The sequence below is a fragment of the Arvicola amphibius genome, chromosome 8 (genome assembly GCF_903992535.2).
Source record: "Arvicola amphibius chromosome 8, mArvAmp1.2, whole genome shotgun sequence".
Lineage (NCBI taxonomy): Eukaryota > Metazoa > Chordata > Mammalia > Rodentia > Cricetidae > Arvicola > Arvicola amphibius.
The window spans coordinates 109101883-109123695 of record NC_052054.1 but is presented as its reverse complement, the minus strand read 5'-3'; the positions used below and the strand labels follow the sequence as shown (position 1 = coordinate 109123695).

Here is a 21813-nt window from a genome sequence, read left to right as displayed (position 1 = left end):
CAAGGTTTGGGAGCCTTTAATATTCAAAAGTACGTTTCTGTTCAAGAGCAAGTAGAATTCAGCTAGGTGCAATATTCCATACACATCATCAGTTACTTTTGCACCACTAGGTTGAAGATTTAGGTAGATTTGACATTGATGTTCTTGCTTCTTTTTAATCCAATAGGAGGGTTCTTTCTTGTACTTGGTGTGACTAAATTGATAAATGTATAACTTCTTTTGCTGAGCAGGCATGAAAAAGACTTCACAAACAGGCTAGAAGTAAAAGGAACTCCTGGAGATTAATATAAAAGCTGTTATTTTCCATGATGATTGTTATGAAGACCTAAAACATTCTTAGAATGTTCTACAGTGATTAGGAAAAAGTTAATTACCCAGGGGTCAGGGGCTTGGGAGGGGTTTTAAAAGGAACAGATTCCAGCCGGGCGGTGTCGGAAGGCAGAGGCAGGCGGATCTCTGTGAGTTCGAGGCCAGCCTGGTCTACAAGAGCTAGTTCTAGGACAGGCTCTAAAAAGCTGCAAGAGACAACACTATCTCGAAAAACCAAAAAAAAAAAAAAAAAAAAGAAAAGAAAAAAAAAGGAACAGATTCCATTCTAGTCAGGATAGTCAGGAATATTTTATAAATACTTGAACAGAGACAAATAGAAATTTCAATAAGCAGAGATATAGCATGAGGGCCTGCTTGTAGGGGTTTCTGTCCCAGTTCCCACAGTCGTTAGGTCCCAAAGGTAATCACACAGAGGTCTACATAAGTTAAAACTGATTGGCCCATTAGCTTAGGCTTATTAACTCTTATAACTTATATTAACCCATTATTCTTATCTATGTTAACCACATGGCTCAGTACCTTTTTCAGTGGGGCAGGTCACATCCTGCTTCTTTGGTGTCTGGATAGGACTGGGGAAAGAGCTTCCTTCCTAGAATACTCATTGTCCCGCCTCTACTTCCTGTCTGGTTGGCCCACCTATACTTCCTGCCTGGCTACTGGCCAATCAGCGTTCATTTAAAACATAATTGACAGAATATAACAATTCTCCCGCACCACAGAGAAAAAAGATTCTAGAGACTGGAGGTACAATACAGTCAGGGCTAATGAGCATAAAGAACCAAGAGGAACAGAAATGATCATATCACTTTCTGCTTTTGGAAATATTTTAGAAGCATTTTCTGTTTCTGAGGCATTGACAGATTAAGGGTGGGTGATGCGAGAGAGAGAGAGAAAGATACTAAAATAGTGAGGTCTTTTGGTTGGCCAAACAACACAGCAGATAAAGGTGCTGTCAGACCCTGGGACCTGAGTGTGAAGCCAGACTAACCCCTGGAAGTTGTCTTTTGACTTCCATAAGCTCTTTGGTGGGCACACACATCCACACACATCATAAGCACACAGAAAAGTGTGTAAATGTAAAGAAAAAGGTTTCAAAGAATGAGGATTTCCTAGTTTGGATACCAAATTAACGACCAAATGCCCTCAAAAGATGCTGACTGACTTCAGGTGGTCTGTTGGCTTTAGGTTATTTCAATTTGTTAGCAACAGTTCCCAGAGACTAAAGAGCAAAGGAAGAACCTGGGCACCATTTCCCTCCGATGATGTCACTCAGAGGATCTCTCTCTCTCTCTCTCTCTCTCTCTCTCTCTCTCTCCTCCTCCTCCTCCTCCTCCTCCTCCTCTTTCCTCTCTCCTCTCTCCTCTCTTTTTTATCTGACCAAGCAGAGACCTGGACTCATATCATTCCTTTCCAGGATGATGAGTAAAGTCTAAGACCCATCTCAGGTCCTAATTTGTTCACTCAAGTACAGTGAGATGGCATTTGTTTTTTACCTTTTTTATTTCTGTCTAGTTAGCAGTTTGATATTCATTGGTAAGCATTGTCTTCCCTATGTCTGGGTGCGGAAAGATTACCTTCATTCAGCATTTATACTTGGCTTTGGCACTGCCTTGTACCAGGTACTCTGTGCCATGCACTCATTACACCAGAAGTTAGTAAAATATATGTCCTAGCGCCCATGGAGCTTATGGTCTGCTGTGGGGCGGGGCAGTATAGCAGTGTAAGAAGCACAGATGAAGAGCACCGCCTGCAACCAGGCAGTGGTGGCGCACGCCTTTAATCCCAGCGCTTGGGAGGCAGAGGCAGGCAGATCTCTGAGTTTGAGACCAGCCTGCTCTACAGATGTGGGAAGTCCTGTATATGTGTTGCTTTTATTGGTTAATGAATAAAGAAGTTGCTTTGGCCTTGTGGCAGGCAGAATAGAGCTGGGGGTGGGGGTGCTAAACTGACTGCTGGGAGAAAGTAGGTGGAGTCAAAGAGGACACCATGTAGCCACCTGCATGAGACAGCCCTCCTGGAAACTTTGCAAGTAAGCCACAGCCACATGGCCATACACAGATCAATAGAAATGGGTTAATTTAAGATGTAAGAGCTAACCAATGAGAAGCTAGAGCTACCGGGTGGTGGTGCATGCCTTTAGTGTTGATTTAGTAACAAGTGTTTTTGTGTGGTTATTTCAAGTCTGGGCAGCCGGGAACAGACAAGCAGCCTCTACCTACAGGCTACAGAGCAGGCCCCAAAGCTACAGAGAAACCCTGTCTTGAACCCCACCACACACACACACACAAAAGTACTGGCTGTTCTGCCTGAGGACTCAGATTCAATTCCCAGCTCCAACATGGTGACTCACAACCATCTGTAATCCCAGTCTGAGGACCTGACTGCCTCCTCTGGCAGTGCACACACATAATGCACAGCAGACATATACCCAAAAGAAAAAAGAAATGGTAACACACCATTGTGTTCAATTCTCCAGAGTAACAATGTCACAGTTAGAACCACCTGTGAGATTGGCCTGTAGGCATGCCTGCGGGGGATTGTCGGCAGAACCCCCCACCCCCATCCCCAGTGTGTCCTGGATTGGATTATATAAAGTGGAAAAGAGTGCTGAGCACCAGCAAGCATTCATCCCCTGTTCCTTGACTGTGGCTGGTTTTGACCAGCTTCAGCACAAGCTCCTGCCCCTGGACTTCTGCTGTGGTGGGCTGCCTTAAAGTGGGTGCCAAATACACCCTTTCTTCCTTTGCTTTTGTCAGGATATTTTAATGACAGCAGCCAGAGAAGACGCTAAGACGAGGGCCAAAGGAACCATGCTTGGCATTAGATGGTTTGACAAAATGACTGTCAAACTCTTCATAGCTATGGTCTGCTGAAGGATGGAAAGGACTCAGTCAGAGATTAGACACTTGGAGGCAGGAGATAGGGATTTGGAGGCGAGGTCTTAGTAAGGAGCAAAAGTGGGAAAAGGCTAATGAATGAAGGGATGGGAAGGAGTGGTTCTTAATCTTTTTAATTCTGTGGTAGACAGACAGAAAGACCTTCCTTCATGTTTCAGAACTTCCTGGCTTGGGGGAGGGTTGGCTTGGTTAACTGTGATCATGTACACAGGAGATGGTAAGCATATCTTGAAGCTAAGCCTTCAAGTATTACTAAGTGGGGGAAGGGTTGGAGAGAAAGTCTCATGCAATTTGAGCTAGAAAAAGGCTTCCAAGTTCTGGATGTATTCTTATGTGGACATTTGTAATTGTAATTTTTGTAAATGTTTGTAATTCAGTTCTTGTCAAGGTTTTTTGGTTTGGGTTTCTTTTTTTTTTTTCAGATTTATTATGAGTATTTTGCCTGCAATGTAAATAAATGCATGTGAGCCTGCTGCCCACAGAGGCAGAATAGAGCTCCGGGTCCCCTGGAATTTGGATTAGAGACAATTGTAAGCCACCATGTACATACTGGTACTTGAACCCAAATCCTCTCTGCAAGAGCAGAGAGTACTCTTAAGTGCCGAGCAGTCTGTCTAGCTCACTCCAGAAATCACCTTCTAAGATTGATTGATTGATTTGTGTTTGTTTGTGCTCGGTTTCCCTGGAGTCTAGAAGAGGGGGGCACTGGATCCCTGGAAGCTGGGGGAGTTTCAGGCTGCTGTGACATGGCACTGTGAGTCCTGGGGACCAAACCTCAGTTCTCCGCAGGAGCAGCAAGCCCTTGTCTGATGAGCCAGCCGCTCTCCAGCCCACTTTCAAAGTCATAAGCCCCATAAAGCTAAGATAAAAATTGAAATCAATTGCAGGAGGGATGACATTCAGAAAATTGTAGGTTTTTAGTTCTCTCTGTTTCATAACATTTTAATACAGTAAATACATCTTGTTACCTTTTAAAGAACAGCATACATAGAAACCAACTTTTAAAAGCCTGGTTTTTGTTTTTTCTTCACGGTATCACGGAAACCATGAGAAGATGTAAGAAGGCAGAGTAGAGTGAATCGCCATGTGCCTGTCAGCTAAGTACAGCGTTTCTCTGTCAGCTTCTTAAGACCAAGACACCCATTTCTAGAGCCATCAAACTATTCTCAGGTCTAGCCAAAGTTTTTTTCGACATACAGAGAAAAAAAGAAGCTTCACTAACTTCTCCCCAGTATCAGCCGCTGGTGACTTTTTTCCAGGTGGAGGTGTGCTATGTGTACAATAGGCTTTATATGTGAAAGGCTCATTTCTTTGTCTTACTGATTTTGATTTTGTTTTCCCACACAGGGTTTCTCTATGTAGTCCTTGATGTCCTGGAACTTGCTCTGTAGACCAGGCCAGCCTCGAACTCAGAGATCTGCCTGCCTCTGCCTCTGAGTGCTGGGGATTAAAGGCATGTGCCACCATGGTCCAGCTTGATAGGTTGATTTTTTTTTAAGTTGCTTCAGAGATGGTTTCAAAAACAACTAAAACCACTCAGCGTTCCAGATGAAGCTCCATTATTGAACTTATAAAAGCATATATTTGAAATGCGATTTTCAAATTCAAAGTACTGATATTCTAGTTTATTAGCCTTTAAGCTACACAACTCGACTCCTTCGCCTAGAGACACCACCACACAGACAGCCAAGAAAACCAATGAGAATCTGACTGAGCCCAAACAGGAGCTCGAGGATTCCGACAAGCAGGAGACTCAGAAATACTGAGAAGTGGAAAATCCTGTGTCTGTCTTCTTCAGAGTTAGAGCTGGGAACGCTCCAGTTATTGAATATGTCATTGGAGGTGGAGTTATTAGAATCAGGAGAAACACAAGATTTTTCGAAGAACCACTGGAGACTGAAGGATTCAGGCTGGAAGTTACTGGGGGGAAAAGGAGAAGGGAAAAGGGTTAAATGTGCCTATTAACAAAAAGACCCAGTATGGTAAGACCCAGTGTACATTTTTAAAGATTGTATACAGAAACCATAGCTAAAGTCTGGTTTTCTGAGCACATAAGCATAGCCCCAACTTTAAAACCCCACCTAACGCACGTTGTATCATTCTCTGTAGAACACCTGGTTTAAGGTGAGCCACATAAGATTGGGGGGCAAAGAAATATAAACTGTGTTGGGTATTTGTGATTTTTGTGAATTTTTTATTTGTTTGTTTGCTTTGTTTTTTGAGACATGGTTTCTCTGTAGCTTTGGAGCCTGTCCTGGAACTAGCTCTGTAGACCAGGCTGACCTCGAACTCACAGAGATCCGCCTGCCTCTGCCTCCCGAGTGCTGGGATTAAAGGCGTGCACCATCACTGCCTAGCTCTGTGTCAGGTATTTGAACCTGTCCATGCAGACTTTCTATTTGCAAAATGTAGGAAAGCAATCTCTCTCCTCCCTCCCTCTCCCTCTCCCTCTCTCTCTCCCTCTCCCTCTCCCTCTCCCTCTCCCTCTCCCTCTCCCTCTCTCTCTCTCTCTCTCTGTCTCTCTCTCACAATACACATACCCACACAAAACACTCGGTTTTCACCTAGATCTGCTCTGAGGTCAGATGGGTGGTTTTTATTCACAGTATTTCAGATAGGTCTGATTAAAATGATAGATGGCCCTTCTAACATGAAATGAGAAGTTCTTAGTCCTAACACATCAGTTTCAAGATGATGTTTTGTTTTTTGTTTATCAGAGTAAAATGGAGTACATTCCCAACAACTGACTTTGGACCTGAGAACATAACAGTATTTGCAACACATGGCCTATGAGACTGGATTTGCCTGAGACTGTAGGATTGCCCTATTGTGGAGGCCTCCGCAGCTAGACTGAAAGAGACTGAGTGCCACTGTCCTCAAAGCTTGGACTGCGACCCACTGTATTGATAGGCTGTTGTCATTCCTTGATGGTTAAATGTGTTCAGTCGCTGTGGTTGGGAGTCAAAATTGTCCTTCTAATAAAGGAATTTCTTTGAATTTTGTTTAGTTCATAATAACTGCTATCTAAATTTTGAGAGACTTTTTTTTAAGTAGGTAATAGGTAAAAACAGTTAGTTCGTGAAAGTAGAAAATGGTGGATTTCCCAAACTAAATGTCTATTTAAAGGTAGCTAATGAATTAGATTTGTCTGCCTGTTTTTGCAAATTATGCCAAAATTTAGCCATAGAATTGTCTCAATGGACCATGTATATGTAACTACCAATGTCAGGTGTTGCTACATGACTTAAATACTTTTTTTTTTTTTTTTTTTTTTTTTTTTTTTTTTTTTTTTTTTTTTTTTTTTTTTTTGGTTTTTCGAGACAGGGTTTCTCTGTGGCTTTGGTGCCTGTCCTGGAACTAGCTCTTGTAGACCAGGCTGGCCTCGAACTCACAGAGATCCGCCTGCCTCTGCCTCCCGAGTGCTGGGATTAAAGGCGTGTGCCACCACCGCCCGGCTGACTTAAATACTTTTATGTCTGTCTGTAAGTACCTAGCATGACCACAGGTATCTACTAGCTGTTGTTTCTTGTGTTTTACTCATGTTTTAAGTTTCAGAAGGGAAGGGCTGGGATGGTGCTCCCGTGGATGAGCACTTGCTGGGAAAGCCTAGGGACCAGAGTTCAGATCCCAGTGTCCACACAGAAACCAGAAGACAGGGTGACCACCTATAACCCCAGCACTGGAGGGGCAGGAACAAGGGACTCCCTAAAGCAGGCTGGCTAGTTGAGTCATCAGGCCCCAGGCTCAGTGAGAGAGCCTGCCTTGGTAAAATAAAGTGGAGAAAAACTGAGGACATCTGTCATCAAGCTGTGGCCTCCGTATGTGTTGGCACCCACGTGCACATCGGTCCACATGCATACCAAGCATCGTAAATGCGTGAACGCCATACACAAAAAATGAAAGCATCTGTGGTTTACAAATTTAGTGGTTAATTAGGGACTAGTTGGATGACTCAGGTGTTTAGAGCACATTCTGTCCTTCCAGAGGACCCAGAGATTAGTTCTCAGCACCAACCAGGGGCATCTTAAAACTACCAACTGCCCATGACTCTGATTCTACAGGGATCCATCACCTGTGGGCCTCCATTGATACCTCATTTACAAACACACAATAATAATAATGATAAAATAATAATAATAATAGTTAGGGCCTGAGGAGATGGTTCAGCAATTAAGAGCTTTATTGCTCTCATAGAGGACCTGGGTCTAGATCTCAGCATCCACATAGTGGTTCAAAACAGTCTTTTTTAAAAAAAAAAATTTTTAAATATTTATTTATTAATTTATTATGTATACAATATTCTGTCTGTGTGTATGCCTGTAGGCCAGAAGAGGGCACCAGAGCCCATTACAGATGGTTGTGAGCCACCATGTGGTTGCTGGGAATTGAACTCAGGACCTTTGGAAGAGCAGGCAATGCTCTTAACCACTGAGCCACCTCTCCAGCCCCTCAAAATAGTCTTAATTCCAGTGCTAGGTACAGTGCCATCTTCTGGCCCCTGTGGGTACTGCACATGTGATGTTCTTGCATATAGGCAAAACAACTCATGCATAAAATTTAAATTTTAAAAAAGTGCAGACGTGTGGAGAGTAAATGTTCCCCTCACACATGGCTATATCCAAGGATTTAAATTAAGTATATATTCCCAGAGACGTACACATATAACCATGAATTTTTATAAAACAAGTATAAGCCCCCTGAGATCAACTAGACCATTTAGAAGAGACCATACCCGGTGCATTTGGGCCGTGTAGCCCCTCCACTTCTTTATGAGATGTTACCCATTTGTATTAATTTACCAAGTCCCTAGGAATCTTTGTCTGAGAAGTCAGGACGGAGAAAAGCCTAGCATCGTGCGTTAGCTAGGTGCAGCTCTGAGGCAATGCGACAAAATGCTACTCACCTTAAGTTTCTCAACGAAAACTCACAAGAGACAGTACTGTTGTTGGCTTGGGAGTTACAAATGAGGGGACCTTCCGCGAGAGCCTGGAGTGACACCAGCATGCAGTACACAGCCCCGACGATTGTGATGACACTCAAGAGCGACGAGAGGAACATCTGGAAAACAAAGCCCACGTCGTCATATGCCCTGCAGCTGTTTCAGGTCGCACAGAAGTACCGTGTAGCACTTACCGTCTCAAGTCGGTCTGGGCTCCTAGAGTCTTTATTTGTAGACGTATTTATGTGCGTGGTGCTTGTACACGTTTGAGTGGGTGTGTTCTGCACATGCCTGTGTGTTCATCTGTGTGTGTGTGGGGGGGGGGGGGGGGAACGAGATTGATGTTGGGTGTTGGATGTCTTTCCTTACCACTCCATTCTCCACCTTATTTTTGAGCCAGAGTGTCTCATTGAACCCGGAGCTCAACCATTTTGCTAGGCTAGCCAGCCAGTGAGCTCCCACACCGACCTTTCTGCCCCTCTAACACTGGGGGGTGCCCCTGTACCCAGCCTTCAGGTGAGTCCTAGGGATCCAAACTCAGATCCTCAGGCTCATATGTCAGACACTTTACTGAGGGAGCCATCACCCTAGCCCCGCGTGGTCCTGAGTCTTGAGGCTGCAGTTTGATTAGTTGTGGATTTATGAAGGGGAGGGGCAGAGATCAAAGTCTGCCGCTGAATTACAGTTGCCAAGGGGTGATTGCACTTGTCAATGTCAACAAAAAATCTAAACTTCTCTCCCCTGGGTTTTTATATTCCCTCTGCTCACCGGAAGCTGGCTCCTCCTTCCTCCTATAAAGTTCTAACCACTTTGAGCCCTCTGCTAGGTCCTAGCCACCTAAACTTTGATTCCTGGGCTCTTGGCTCCCGATGCTGTAAGTGGCCGAGAGGCCACCATCCGTAACCTATCTGTCAGCAGCAGGGCGGAGAGCACAGCTACTCAGCTTTTGCCGTGGGGGCCTCTTCGGGGGGACGGGGGGGGGGTGAAATGCATCGGCATGCCTCGTCTCCACCCAGCACACGCAAGTATCACTTCATTCTCCCGGTCCCACATGACAACGAAAAGCTGTCTCAACAATACCACGTGACCCTTTGGGATATGGGTGGAGGGTCTAAATCTGCCCACAGTTGAAAATATCGTGGAGGGAACGTTTGTACCTTTCATGAATCTGGGTCACACAAACAGAGTGTGAAATTTGGTGTAAAAAAAAAATGTCGAATGTGTTTCTTTCTAAAAAGCTAATTTTTATGTTTCACCAAGTTGTTAGTGAATACGATTATTTCCAAGTCAAAACTGAAGCGAGAGGAGACTTTCCTTCCCCAATGGGAAACGCTTAGCTCCTGAGTATCGTGTGCTTCAGACCCTGGAACCATGCAGATATGTGGAAGGGCATAGGACTACGCATGCGCTGCCTCATGCAATCCTTTGAGCAGCCCTGGGAGATCTACCAGTATTCTCATTTGGAGGAAGAGAAAACTAGAAAGGAGGAGACTGACAGCTTGTGAGGAAACCTGTCTAGGAAATCCTGAGGCCCAGGTCCTTGTCACTTAGCGTCCTTAGCTGAAAGCGCACAGTAAGGGGAGTTAGGAACAACTGTAAATCCTGATTCTCCAATGGTATTGAGACTTGTGCAAGCTACCAGATTTACTCCTCGAGAAGTGCCTGTTACCTCTGACTGGCCACTATGAGGGAGCCTTGCTACACAGTTTCAAAGTGAGGAGTCTTCAAGTAATTGAGAAAAATCATCGTATTGAGAAAGAAAAGGGGAAGGAAGCAAAGAGCTGTTAAATAGGGGGAAGTAACAGGAACAGCTGGAAGAAAGACCTGGTGCCCCCTGCCTGCCAAGAAAGGAGGAGAACTTCATGCCTCCTTGGTCTCATCTAGACCCAGAAGGCACCAACTGTAACTTGATTGAACCCCTGACTGCCAGCAAGTGAAAACATTGCTAAGGACATTAACATAAACAGGTGATCACTGTGTAAGTGACCAGGACCATCCCTAACAGCATCAGCAACGGTAGGGAATGCCTCACGCCCCCACCCCCAGCACCCGTTGCAGATCCTCAGCTTTGAATGGTCCGTGGTTTTGCTGAAGCATGACTGAACTGGAAATAACTCAGATGAGTGTGAACAAAACAACCTCCTAACTTAAAGCCAGTGTCTGCATGAAAAGTGGCTCCATTGAGGAAGGGAGAGAGGGCTCAGTGGGATGAGCACATACTACTCCTCAGAGGGCCCAAGTTCGGTTCCAGCATTTCGCTAGCTATCTCGCATCCTGTGACTCGACTCCAGCTCCAGGGGATCTAACACACTCTTCCGACCTCCTCGGGCAGGGCCCTCACGGCGCATGTTCACAGAGCCATAATTGAAAAACAACAAATAGCCTGGCTCTCCCAACCTGCTTGCATCCTTGAAAGAGACAGAACTTAACCGATTGTTTAAAGATGATGGCTTTTAATGAAGAGTACATGCAAAAAAATGTTAATAAAAATTTGATTTGAGAACAAGTCATGCGCTGGTTACTTTTCGAGTTCAAAGGATCCGAAGTAAATCGGGACGTCTTGAGAATTTGTATCACACAGAAGTGAGGTCAGTCTGCGCCAAGATACGGTAGTTTAGGAACAAAAGTGACAGGCAGTAGAAACGAAAGCCTAACCCTGAGTACTTGCAAAGTAGCAGGAACAAGGTCAGACTGAAAATACCATAGTTGAAGTGATTATTGTAATCTTAGATGAACAGAGAATACCCAGGAATAGGAGAGAGAGAGAAGAGGAGAGAGAGAGAGAGAGAGAGAGAGAGAGAGAGAGAGAGAGAGAGAGAGAGAGAGAGAGACTCAGTAATTAAAAGTGATTGCTTTTTCTTTCAGAGGCCCCAGATTCAATCCCCAGCATCTATGTGTCAGCTCAACCTCTGTAATTATACTGCAGTTCTAGAGGATCCAACACCTCTTCTGGCCTCCACATGCATGGGCATAAGTGCAGGCAAAACACATGCATAAAATAATTTTGAAAGACGTTAAAGCACAACCTCTGTTGTCTGGGACATTTAGGACAGTGGCTCTTCCCCACCCTATGCTGCAATCACCTGGTGCTTCTGAAGATTGACACATGCAAAATCTTGGGATCCACTCGGGTGCTCGCAAGTTTGAAATCTCCCTAGATCTGTGTGTGTTCTCATCTGAATGGAAACCATGGATTTCAAACCTTTCATGCAATGGGTATGGGTGCTTGTCATTGGTCTGCTCCTGCCTTGAAGAATTAAACCCCAGTGTCCTGCTCATGGTATAAATAGTGTAAGGGCTGAAACTGGTAGTCTGGTGGGTTTAGATCAGAAAAATATTCACTGTGCTACCCTGGTGAATTATTTCCTTTTTTCTTCTTTCTGACCATCAGTGTCTTGGTCAACAACAAGATCTCCCAGGCATGATGGCACACACCTTTAATCTCAGTAATCAGGAGACAGAGGCAGGTGCATCTCTGCAACCCAGTCTACATAGTGAGTTCCAGGACAGTCAGGACTGTATAGAACTTGTCTAAAAAAATTCTCCATCAATTATTTATTAATTAAAATAAACTAAGACCTGACCATTGCCCATGTTGGGGTCTTGAGGGATTAAATATTGTAGGTATTAAGTTTTTGAAAAATAATTGATGTCTCCTTTAAGAACAAATAATCTGAAGTAAGAGCGATTAACCTAGCAAATGAACCTTTCTATACGCAGTAAAATCCTGAGGGTGCATTTGCCCTGAGTAGTTTATACACTACTCAAACAAGCGTGTTAGTGTTATGAAATTGATTACAGTTCTGGATGTGACAGAAATCCTCATTTGAAAACCTTTGAATTCTTCATGTGAACTGAAGGTTGAGGAAAGGACCAAAGGCCTATTCCAAAGCTAGATGTCTTTGTTGTTGTTTGTTGCTTGTTTGTTTGGGGGGTCTTTGTGTAACAGCTTTGGCTGTCCTGGAACTAGCTGTAAAGACCAGGCTGGCCTCGAACTCACAGAGGTTCACCTGCCTCTGCCTCCCGAATGCTGGGATTAAAAGCTTGTGCCACCATTGCCTGGTTCAAAGTTAAATCTCTAGGAGAAAAGAAATGCTGTCTTCTCATTCTTTACATGCCTATTTAACAAACCCAAATAACATTTGTCCAAGGCTGAGGCCCAGCAGATGCTGATGGCTCGGATGCTGTCGGCTGTTAATGTACTTCTGCTTCCAAGCCCACCGTCCCTTACTCACCCCTGTCTTGTTATTGCAGCATGCTCTTTTCCTGGAGGCCAATGACATTGTTGTTGCTGGGATGGCCTGGAAAGAACATTAAAGGAAAGATGAGTGCTATTGCTTCTTACCTGATGAAAACCCCGTCATCAGCACCTTCCATGGACTGCCCCTTGGGAGAATTCAGGGCTCTGGAGGATGAAAGAGGAAATCTGGCAAGATCCTTGTGTTGTGAACCTTATCATCGGTCCATAAAGACTGAAAAGGGGAGAGCTGAGATAGTAGCTATGAAGCTTTCTGGCTCCCGTTTACTCAGAGGCAGCTATAGTTTCCTGGATTTTAATTAGAGTAGGGTGGCTCATTGATGCATTAGTCTTAGGCGGACTCCTAAGGAATTGGTTCTATCACCCCAGTCTTACCTTGCCATCCTTTCTCTCCTACTCCGCTTTTCTTTCTCTCCCCTGTTATCTCTCCCCTCCCTCTCTTCCTTGAGTTACTATAACCTGCAGCCATAAATTAAACAAGTCAATTGGGGAAAAAAGAAATTGACATCCATATCTAATTTCCCATAAATTAAACAAGTCAGCTAGGGAAGAAAGAAATTGACAGTTTGTTTGCCTGGTGTTTGGCAGGGAACAATTCACCGTTGCTCCCACGAACCTCACTTTCCACTCCCCTGGCCTCCGGCATCTTGCTAGTCTCCCCCGGCTTATGTCTGAGAATGACAGTTGGTCCCACGTGCTCTTTTCTGCACCTGTATCCTTAGTATGTGCTGATTTTTGCTTTACACTGATGTGTAGAAGTCTTTCAGTTTTTTCTTGTTTGCTTGTCTCTTTGTTTGAGACAAGATCTTACTATGTAGTCCTGGCTGGCCTGGAACTCACTGTGTAGACCAGGCTGGCCTTGAACTCCCTGCCTAGTGCTGGGAATAAAGACAGGCAAAAATTGCATTCTGTACAACTGAGGAGAGCTGTACACTGTATCACATTCTGTAAGAGTTAGTTTTCGATTTTTAAAAAGAATTAGGCATCAGCTATGACCGGAAGCTCTTGACTAGGAGTTTTGCATTGTCAAGGGACAGAATGTCATTTGCTTCCGTTCACTTGTGAATTTTTAGCTCTGACTGAAGGTGTTTGCCAGCTCAGCCCGGCTACCCTGGATTGGTTCCCCTACAGTCTGCTTTGCTAGCATGGCCAGGCTCTGTAACTACATAGCAGACTCTATTAGCACTGAATGTGTTTTGGTTTGTGTCACCCCCATGACCGTCCTCTGATGTAGCGCTAATGTTCATTCTATCTCCCTCCCCCATTTTGCCACTGTCAAAACAGGTGGAGCAAGTTTGAGGAACTCGCCTAAGAAAGCTAGAGAGTTCAGAGCTAAATCCACACACTTGGCCACTGCCCCACATCAGTGGATCCTTAAAATTCATAAAGCCCCTCATTCTGGGCCCCAGAACCCCACCACCCTTGCTCATGGCATGCTCCTTCTAACAGTTCCTTCCCCCATTTTCTTCCAAAGCCGCATCCACCTCTGTATTTTCTAGAACAGATTTATGCCTCTCACGAGGCAGCTTTCCCAACACATGTCACCCCATCTTATCCTGTGCTGACTCCGTGTCACTTTGGGTTTGTTGCCAGGCTTTGCTTACACATCGAATACTGATGCCTTTCCAATTCAGAAGTCACGCATACATATGGCTCCCCAACCGCCCTGTGCATAGCTGAGAGCCCAGAAGGAAAGGAAGAAGAGATCTCTGTCAGCATTTATAGTTCTGCTTTTTTTTTTTTTCGGTTGTTCCAGAAGACACTACTTTCTGATCTTATATAACAAGTCACAAAGAACAGGAACTTGTGACCATGCACTCCCCACCCTGGTCACTTCATTTTATAAATAAAGGTTTGTTGGAACCCTGTTCATTTGCATATTATCTATGGGCTTGCCTAAAAACGATAGGGTTGCATAGTGGGTAATTCCTAAGCGTATCTATTTATTTATTTATTTAAGATTTCTTTCTTTTTTTCTTATTTAAATATTTATTTATTATGTATACAATATTCTGTCTGCGTGTATGCCTGCAGGCCAGAAGAGGGCACCAGACCCCATTACAGATGGTTGTGAGCCACCATGTGGTTGCTGGGAATTGAACTCAGGACCTTTGGAAGAGCAGGCGATGCTCTTAACCTCTGAGCCATCTCTCCAGTCTCCTAAGCGTATTTAAATACACGCGTTTTTGTGAAATTCAGTCTTGCTCTTCCTGTTTGTATAAGTAATGACTATTCATTTTCTTGGCAGGAACCCATGCTTTCTACCAGTTTTAGAAATGGTACAGCTTCATCAGGGAGGTGCACAATAGCCATAGACAGGAAACTGTGATAGAAGTCAAGCTTTGGGGAATCTTCTAGGCTCTTGAACATGAAGGCAAGATGCAAAGGCAAAGCCACAGCTCAGCATGAACACAGAAGCTCTGCTTGGCAAAGGCTCTGCAAGCTATCTCATCTGTTTGACTTGCCGCCATCTGCTCTCCACTAAGGTTTTCATAACTGCCTGACAAATTACCCTGATGTAATGAGTAAAGTCAATAAAAAGAATGATTAAGGCCCAGCTTATAATTAACTCTATATAAAGTAAAAGGACTTTTCTGTTTATATTTCTCAAGGAACATTTTAAAATGGTTTTAATGCTTGATCACGTAACATTTATATTGACATCCCCTCCCTTAGTAATAATAATGTTAAGGATAATTAACTACGTGATGCTTTACTTGGTTATAGTTTCAAAAGATAAACAGGTTCACCTCTGATTTGGATTGGTTCGAAAACCATAAATGACTTCATAAAGCAATCAGTAATGAGCCTCAGAGTTTCTATCATATGCAATTTCCTGTAAAATCCCCCTGTTTCTGAAGTGATCCTAATTTGAAATGTAGCAATGTCCAAAAGATTTAAGGGCTACGACTGTATGCTCAGCACACTTAGTCAGTCTTTTTTTTTTTACAAACTTCCCTGCAGACGCCAGAATCTTGAGAGACGTCACGAAGGACATAAACTCCCGCTACAAAGATATACTTCCTCCTTCTGTGCGCAGCCCAGGATCACGAAAATATGCTTGTCTTGGGAGCACTGCTATCCCCCACCTGTTTGCTTGTGGGCTAACGTCCCACCTGAGGGTCTCCCTATGGGAAGCATCCAATGTTTCCATGCATTCGATACTTTAATGGTCTCTGGTGAATATTTATCGGGGGAAGCAAGGTCTACTCAGCTGTGGTCCAAGGAGTCCAGATTCTCGGGAAGCCTTTCGCAGGTTTGTAAACTTCTCTGTGATTCAGCTTCCTGGTCCTCTTACTTTATGGGTTTTTACCTTTGACCCCTGTGGGCCTGGGACAGGGACTGAGGCTGATGGTGTTTAACTGGCTTTGGCATTAGATAAATCTAGAACTGGACTTCACACCCTTTGTGTGACCTTGTGAATGTTCTCAGCCTTCTGTTCCCCCATCTGTAAAGGAAAAGAGATAACCTGCAGCCCAGATGGTCGTGGGGCTGAAACTAGACAGTGTGGTACCTTGTGCTCTTTCATACTTGTAGCAAATCTTTGAAATATCCTCTCCTGTGTTTGAGCACTATCAACTCATATCAGGAGAGAGCTGCGTTTCCCCACACAGCTTATCTCTGCTGGGACACTGCTGGGAGCTTTGCTCTTGGCTGCCTTCTGATTCTGTTTATACCAGGTGCAGAGGAAGCCAGCCCTGCTCAACTCTGAGGGAGCCTTTCTAGGAGACCGGATGTAGGCCTGATGCTTTGCCGTTGCTTCACGCTGTTCAGCCTGGAAAAGACCTGGCACAGCAGTTTGAAGAGGTAGCCCAGATTTTGCAAAAATACTTTGCCTGTGGCTGTGTCTACCTGAAACAGATGGCTAGATCACTCCTGTCGGCAAAGGAGAAGAAGCCATCAATCTGTGGGGAAGGCTTTTCGACGTCTTTGCCATGCCAGATGGGTTCAAAGGACACAGTGTTATATATAAAGTTTAATATACTGTGGCCTTAGAGGTTTTGTTGCGTAGAATTTTTGTTTTGCTTTGGTTGGTGGGCTGTTTTGGATGTTTTGCTGGGTTGGCTGGTGGGGTTTTTTGAGACCCAGTGTCATACAGACCAAGTGACTTCAGCCTTTTTTTTAATCCTCTGCCTCCTTGGTGGAAGAGCTTCACATGTGTGGCACAGCACTCAGTTCTATGAATGTCTTTATGTGGGCTTAAGAGAAGCCCAGTAACAAGAAAGTGATCTTCACTAAGAATTGGTGACCCCCAGGTGGGAGAGAGGGCTCAGGTGTTATGAAAGACACAAGCTTGGATCCCAGCACCCACATCAGAAGGCTCGCCACTGCCTGCAGCGGTCCGTACAACACATATATAAATAGACTGATTCAAAGCTGGGCATGTCTGTGCACTCATAAGCACCACAAGATCTTGGGGTGTGCATAGAGAAGAAGAAAGAAAACGCGGGGAAGAAAGAAGTGGGGAAGGCATAAGACACTTCCTCCAACAATTTGTGATCCCAATAGAGAACCTTTTTTTATGTTCTGAGTTTCTTTAAAAGTTAGTTCAGTGTTTCATTATTTGCAAAAACCCTAGTAATATCAATGATTACAGTGCTCTTGCGCTCTCTCTCTCTCTCTCTCTCTCTCTCTCTCTCTCTCTCTCTCTCTCTCTCTCAGAAGCTCATTTCTCTGGCACTGACTAGACCCACTGATGCACCATACAAATGATAGGACAAATGAAAGCAAGCTCCTAGGTGCTGAACTGCCAATTTCAGCATCCCTGATCCCATCACATAGATACCAAAACAGAGCCCTGGGATAAGTGACTTAGTTTTGGTAATGTATCAGAGACAGACATGCTGCCTTTCAGATTCTTCCAGATCTGAAGACTGGGTTCTACAAGTGGGTTCTACGCAAACCAGCTGCATCAGAGTCCCTGGGAGAAAATGTAAATGAGGCTGGCTCCCTCCTGAGAACATTCTCGAGTCCTTGCTGTACCACTCCACAGCAGATTTCAACAGAGAAGGTCCATTCACCGTCATCAAACTCGAAAGCTTTCTATGGCATTCTGGGATCTATGGAATAGCCAAAGCAAACAGTCTGTGTTTTCGATGGCTGTGATAAAACACACCACAACCATGTCCAAACAACTTCTACAAGAGGCCCCGGATTTGAGCTGTGCGCCTTAGGCCGACTCCCTTGAGAAGCAGGCTAAACCTCACCACGCTGCCTCCATGACTGCCCAAGTGTAGGAGTGCTTCTCATTCCCACTGAGCAACTTCCCACTGCTGCTGTGTTCCCTATCAAAATGCTCAGAAATCAGAATGGGGCAAAGGAAAAGATGAGGCAATGGATTAAAAAGACGCCTCACAGAGCTGGGGGTGTAACTCAGTGGCTTAGACTGTGTAGTGCCCTGAGTCCCATCCCCAGTACCACATAAAAGAAAGAAAAACATTGAAAAGAAAAAAAATCCTTACTATTAAATAAGAAAATTCAGAAGTGTCATCCTACCTGTGAACCTCTTTTTGCTTTTGCCTTAAGGTCCCTAGGATGGACCACAGTTTTCTTTATGTAAATTGTCATTCTTCGCAATATAAAGTATAAATCAATGATAACCTATTTTCCTAACTGTATCCTATAAAGACATAGATGGCTGCAAGGTTGAAAGTCACACACAAAAGACATCGGTAAAAACCAGCTCACCCCCTCTCCAAGTCAAGTAAAGTAGCTATTACTCACCATCACGCCTGCTCCAATAATCCCCGGGAACCACCACTCATAGCAAGAGATGGGGTTTGGGGACGCCGAGTCGCCCTCCACTAAGCTCATACCCAGAGGTATACAATTAATAACCACTCCTAGAATGACCAGAATGAGCAGGCTGAAGCCATTGCAGGATGTCCACCCCTCGCAGCATGTCATGATTGTCCTGGTGCCGTTAAAAACGTCCTCCAATGCCTGGGCTCGCGTAGCTGCCTGGCCTTTTATCCCAATGTTCTGGTTAAAGTTTAGCACTTATGAAAAATGAGTTGCAAAAAACAGTTCAGAGTCCAGTCCGCCAGGATTTTATGAGGATTATGACGGGAACTAATAATCATTTTATATTGTCATAGGATGAAGGAAAATAGGCAGAAAAGAAAATCTATGGTTGCTAAGTGGTATATTTACACATGAATATAGGTGGGTCAGAACTGACAAAAATGGACTTGTTTGGCATAAGTCCTTTAAAATATTCCTTCTGAAATGCCTTATAAGATGTCAAAAGACAACTATATCCAATTAGAATCAACTAGGTTTCATGTGTTGATATAATTATGTATGAAGTATTCCGACTTTTGGAGTTATTCAGCAAGAATATGAAGATGTATGGGATTAGGAAAAAATTTCTCCTCTACAAATATTCCTCATTATTCTAAACATTAGTATTCCATTTTGCGCCGTTTGCCAACATCCAGCATTTTTGATGCGGTATAAAGTAGATAATCTGTACGCAACCCACCTATGACATCTGGGAAGTCTGGCTGATGTCCTTAGAAGGAAAGCAACCAAATACGGAAACCAGGACAAAAGTAATGGGCAAGAGGGGAGCAGAGATGACGGTGTCTGACTTTATTCAAACCGTGAACCGTGTATCGCAATTTCTCTCTCTAGACTACGGCTCCATGATCTCTTCTATTAGCAGCTTGTGAGCCCGTCATGGAAAGACTCAATTACCTGGGAGAAGCTTCAGAGGCGAAAGTGCTTGTTCCTCCTGATTAGCCGCCATAGTCCCAGGGAGGCTGCAGGGATGGTGGTCCCCAAGGGGCCCAGGGGAGCCGCAGCAGCATCTGGATCCAGGCCCCCACATGTACCGAGGCCGTGTTTTAAGATGCAGCGATGGCCTCTGCTCTCATTATTACTGAAACTGGCCTGCTCTATTTCTGGAAGATGAGTCATTAGGCAACACCTGCGTACGAGTGGGTAGTAAAATTCAAATGAGTACATCCAGAAGAAACATGCAAACGTCAGCCAGCTCTATCTATAAAACCCTCCTTCTATTCCCAGAATGCAGATTTCACAGATACTGTTGGAGGTGGTGACGGACTACGATGGCAGGCAGGGAGAAGAGAAAACATGTGGTTGGAGAGGAGGTGGCCCACTCGGTGGCTTTCTGCACCTTGGTTTCTACCTTACGAAGAACGGCTATAGACTTGTCCTACCGTCCCATAATAAATTACCCTTTCCGACATTTTAGTGAGTTTCTATTTTTCTGCAAACAAAAGAGCTAAAAACAAAAGTTACTAAAGCCAGTTTTTGGTAAGTACCCCGTTTGGCACATGGCATGGCAAAACCAGCAGGAGTCCAGATGTTCAGAAGAAAGTAGTTTATTCAAACAAACTAGAAACCAGTGTTCCATCAGGTTCTGAAAATGGCTAAAATTTGACCAGAAAGCGATGAGAAAAGCATTCTTACAATCCTGTCAGCTACATACATACACACACACACACACACACACACACACACACACACACACAAATCGAAATGCTTCTGGCTCTATTCAGTGAAAAGAGATGCTGTTGAGAGAGATTCTGCCTGCAAAAATTGCTTGAAAAGGCCAAGAGGAAAGATTGGCAGCTTTGCGTGCCTGCAGGAAGCCTTCCCAGAACATGGTGTCTCAACTATCAAAAGAGAGCTGCTATCTCTGCTGCCTTCGAAAAGGCAGAGAAATGGAACAGTCAAGTTCAAACACACTCTGGTTTAGGTGTGGGTTGGGAGCCCACTGCACCCCACCACATGCTCCAGGCCAGTGACTGAACCCTGGAACCCTGACCTAACCACTATTATTTCAAGTGCATCTTGAGGACTATAAAACTGCCATTGGAGCCATGAACCACAGACGATGCCATGTCCACCGAGTACTGCTTTTCAACAGCAATAGACAGGAGCAAGAAGACAGCCTGTTTTGTGTCTCTCAAAGGCCCACCTAGTCATTGCATAGCCACTTTCCAGATGCAGAAGACCCTGGGGGAAAGTAACATCTTTGTAGTATAAGAAGGACAATTAAAAAGACACAGAAACGAGTAAGAAGCAAGACAGTTCACCATCATCACCATAGCTATCTCATCTACGTTATAACATCAGAGCCTTTGGAAACAATCTGAACCATCTTTATGCTTGTGAGTCTAGAATGACATGTAATCTTGTAAAAACAAGTTAGGACGCTCCAGCTCCTACTATCTTTTCTGTCGTGTCTCTGAAGCTCCACTCTGTGTAAAGGGGTCACATGGTGCCAAGCCAGGTAAAACCAGGATTATTGATGTCAACCAGGAAACTTTGTGTTGACTCACTCTATGTCATTGTGTCTATTTGTTTGCATTGCCCTATTAGATTCAGTGTTAAACTTTGTCTATCTTTTTGTTGTTGTTGTTGTTGTTGTTGCTGTTGTTGTTGTTGTTATTTTTGAGACAGGGTTTTTCTGTATGTAGCTTTGGCTGTCTTGAATCTACCTCTATAGACCAGGCTGGCCTCGAACTCACAGAGATCCATCTGCCTCTGCCTCTCTAGGCTCTCGGATTAAAGGTGTGTGTCACCACTGCCCGGATAACTTTCGTCTGTCTTGTAATCTTCTTGGAGTTTGCAACCTGTGTTCCCAAAGCATCAGTTCCAACAGTCAGCAAGAAAATCAAACCAAAGACAGTGAAACACACATTTTTCTATTGTTTTATTGATATATTATACCAGGGAGGACAGGAACATTTTAAAGTTAAAACACATACAATATACAATCAATGTTAGAAGACTTATAAGTACAGGTGTTTCATCAAAGGCAAACATTTCAAAATAATAGAATACATTCTTTCTTTTTCTATTATTATTATTATTATTATTATTATTATTATTATTATTATTTTGGTTTTTGAGACAGGGTTTCTTTGTGTAACCATTCTGGCTGTCCTGGAAATCACTTTGTAGACCAGGCAGGCCTTGAACTAAGAAATCGACCTGCCTTTGCCTCCCAAGTGCTGGGATTAAAGGCATGCATGCATCACTAGCTCCCGGCTGAGAATACATCCTTTCATTCAGTTGAGATTATCAATGTGAATTTTCTAGATCTTCACAAACTCTGTCCTGCTTTCATTAGAATGCAGATTATAATTGGTGGTAGATTTTTAAAATATGAACACATTATAATGCTCCCAGACTACAAGCTATATATGTGATGAGAGAATCAGGTATTGACAGAAAATATATCTTCAAAGGGTAAAGGTAGAAGGATTATGAGTTCAGTCTTAAGAACTCAATAGATGTATCACTATGAAAGCTGAAGAGGTCTTTAGAGATTCTGAGGTCTACTCTATTATTTCATAGATAAATGAACATAATTCAGGAAAGGTGACTTAATTATCCGTGAATTGGTGTCTCTA

General features: G+C 43.9%; 1 protein-coding gene across 1 annotated transcript; it reads right to left on the bottom strand.

Annotated features, from left to right (window-relative positions):
• Positions 1 to 4653: 4653 nt before the first annotated feature.
• Tm4sf20 (transmembrane 4 L six family member 20) lies at positions 4654 to 18331 on the bottom strand. Its single transcript, XM_038338627.1, has 4 exons — positions 18149 to 18331; positions 12402 to 12467; positions 8131 to 8285; positions 4654 to 5147 (listed from the first exon to the last, which is right to left on the bottom strand). The coding sequence occupies exons 1-4, from the start codon at positions 18329 to 18331 to the stop codon at positions 4868 to 4870; spliced, it is 684 nt and encodes a 227-aa protein (XP_038194555.1). The 3' UTR covers positions 4654 to 4867.
• Between the last annotated feature and the right edge of the window lie 3482 nt (positions 18332 to 21813).

Excerpts from the sequence above, each read along its gene's own strand:
- Tm4sf20 (XM_038338627.1), bottom strand. The coding sequence starts at position 18,331 with ATGACATGCTGCGAGGGGTGGACATCCTGCAATGGCTTCAGCCTGCTC. Across the intron at positions 8,286-12,401 it reads GCTGCAATAACAAGACAGGG|ATGTTCCTCTCGTCGCTCTT; the intron begins GTGAGTAAGGGA and ends TTTGTTTTCCAG. Across the intron at positions 5,148-8,130 it reads TTTTCGTTGAGAAACTTAAG|TAACTTCCAGCCTGAATCCT; the intron begins GTGAGTAGCATT and ends TTTTCCCCCCAG.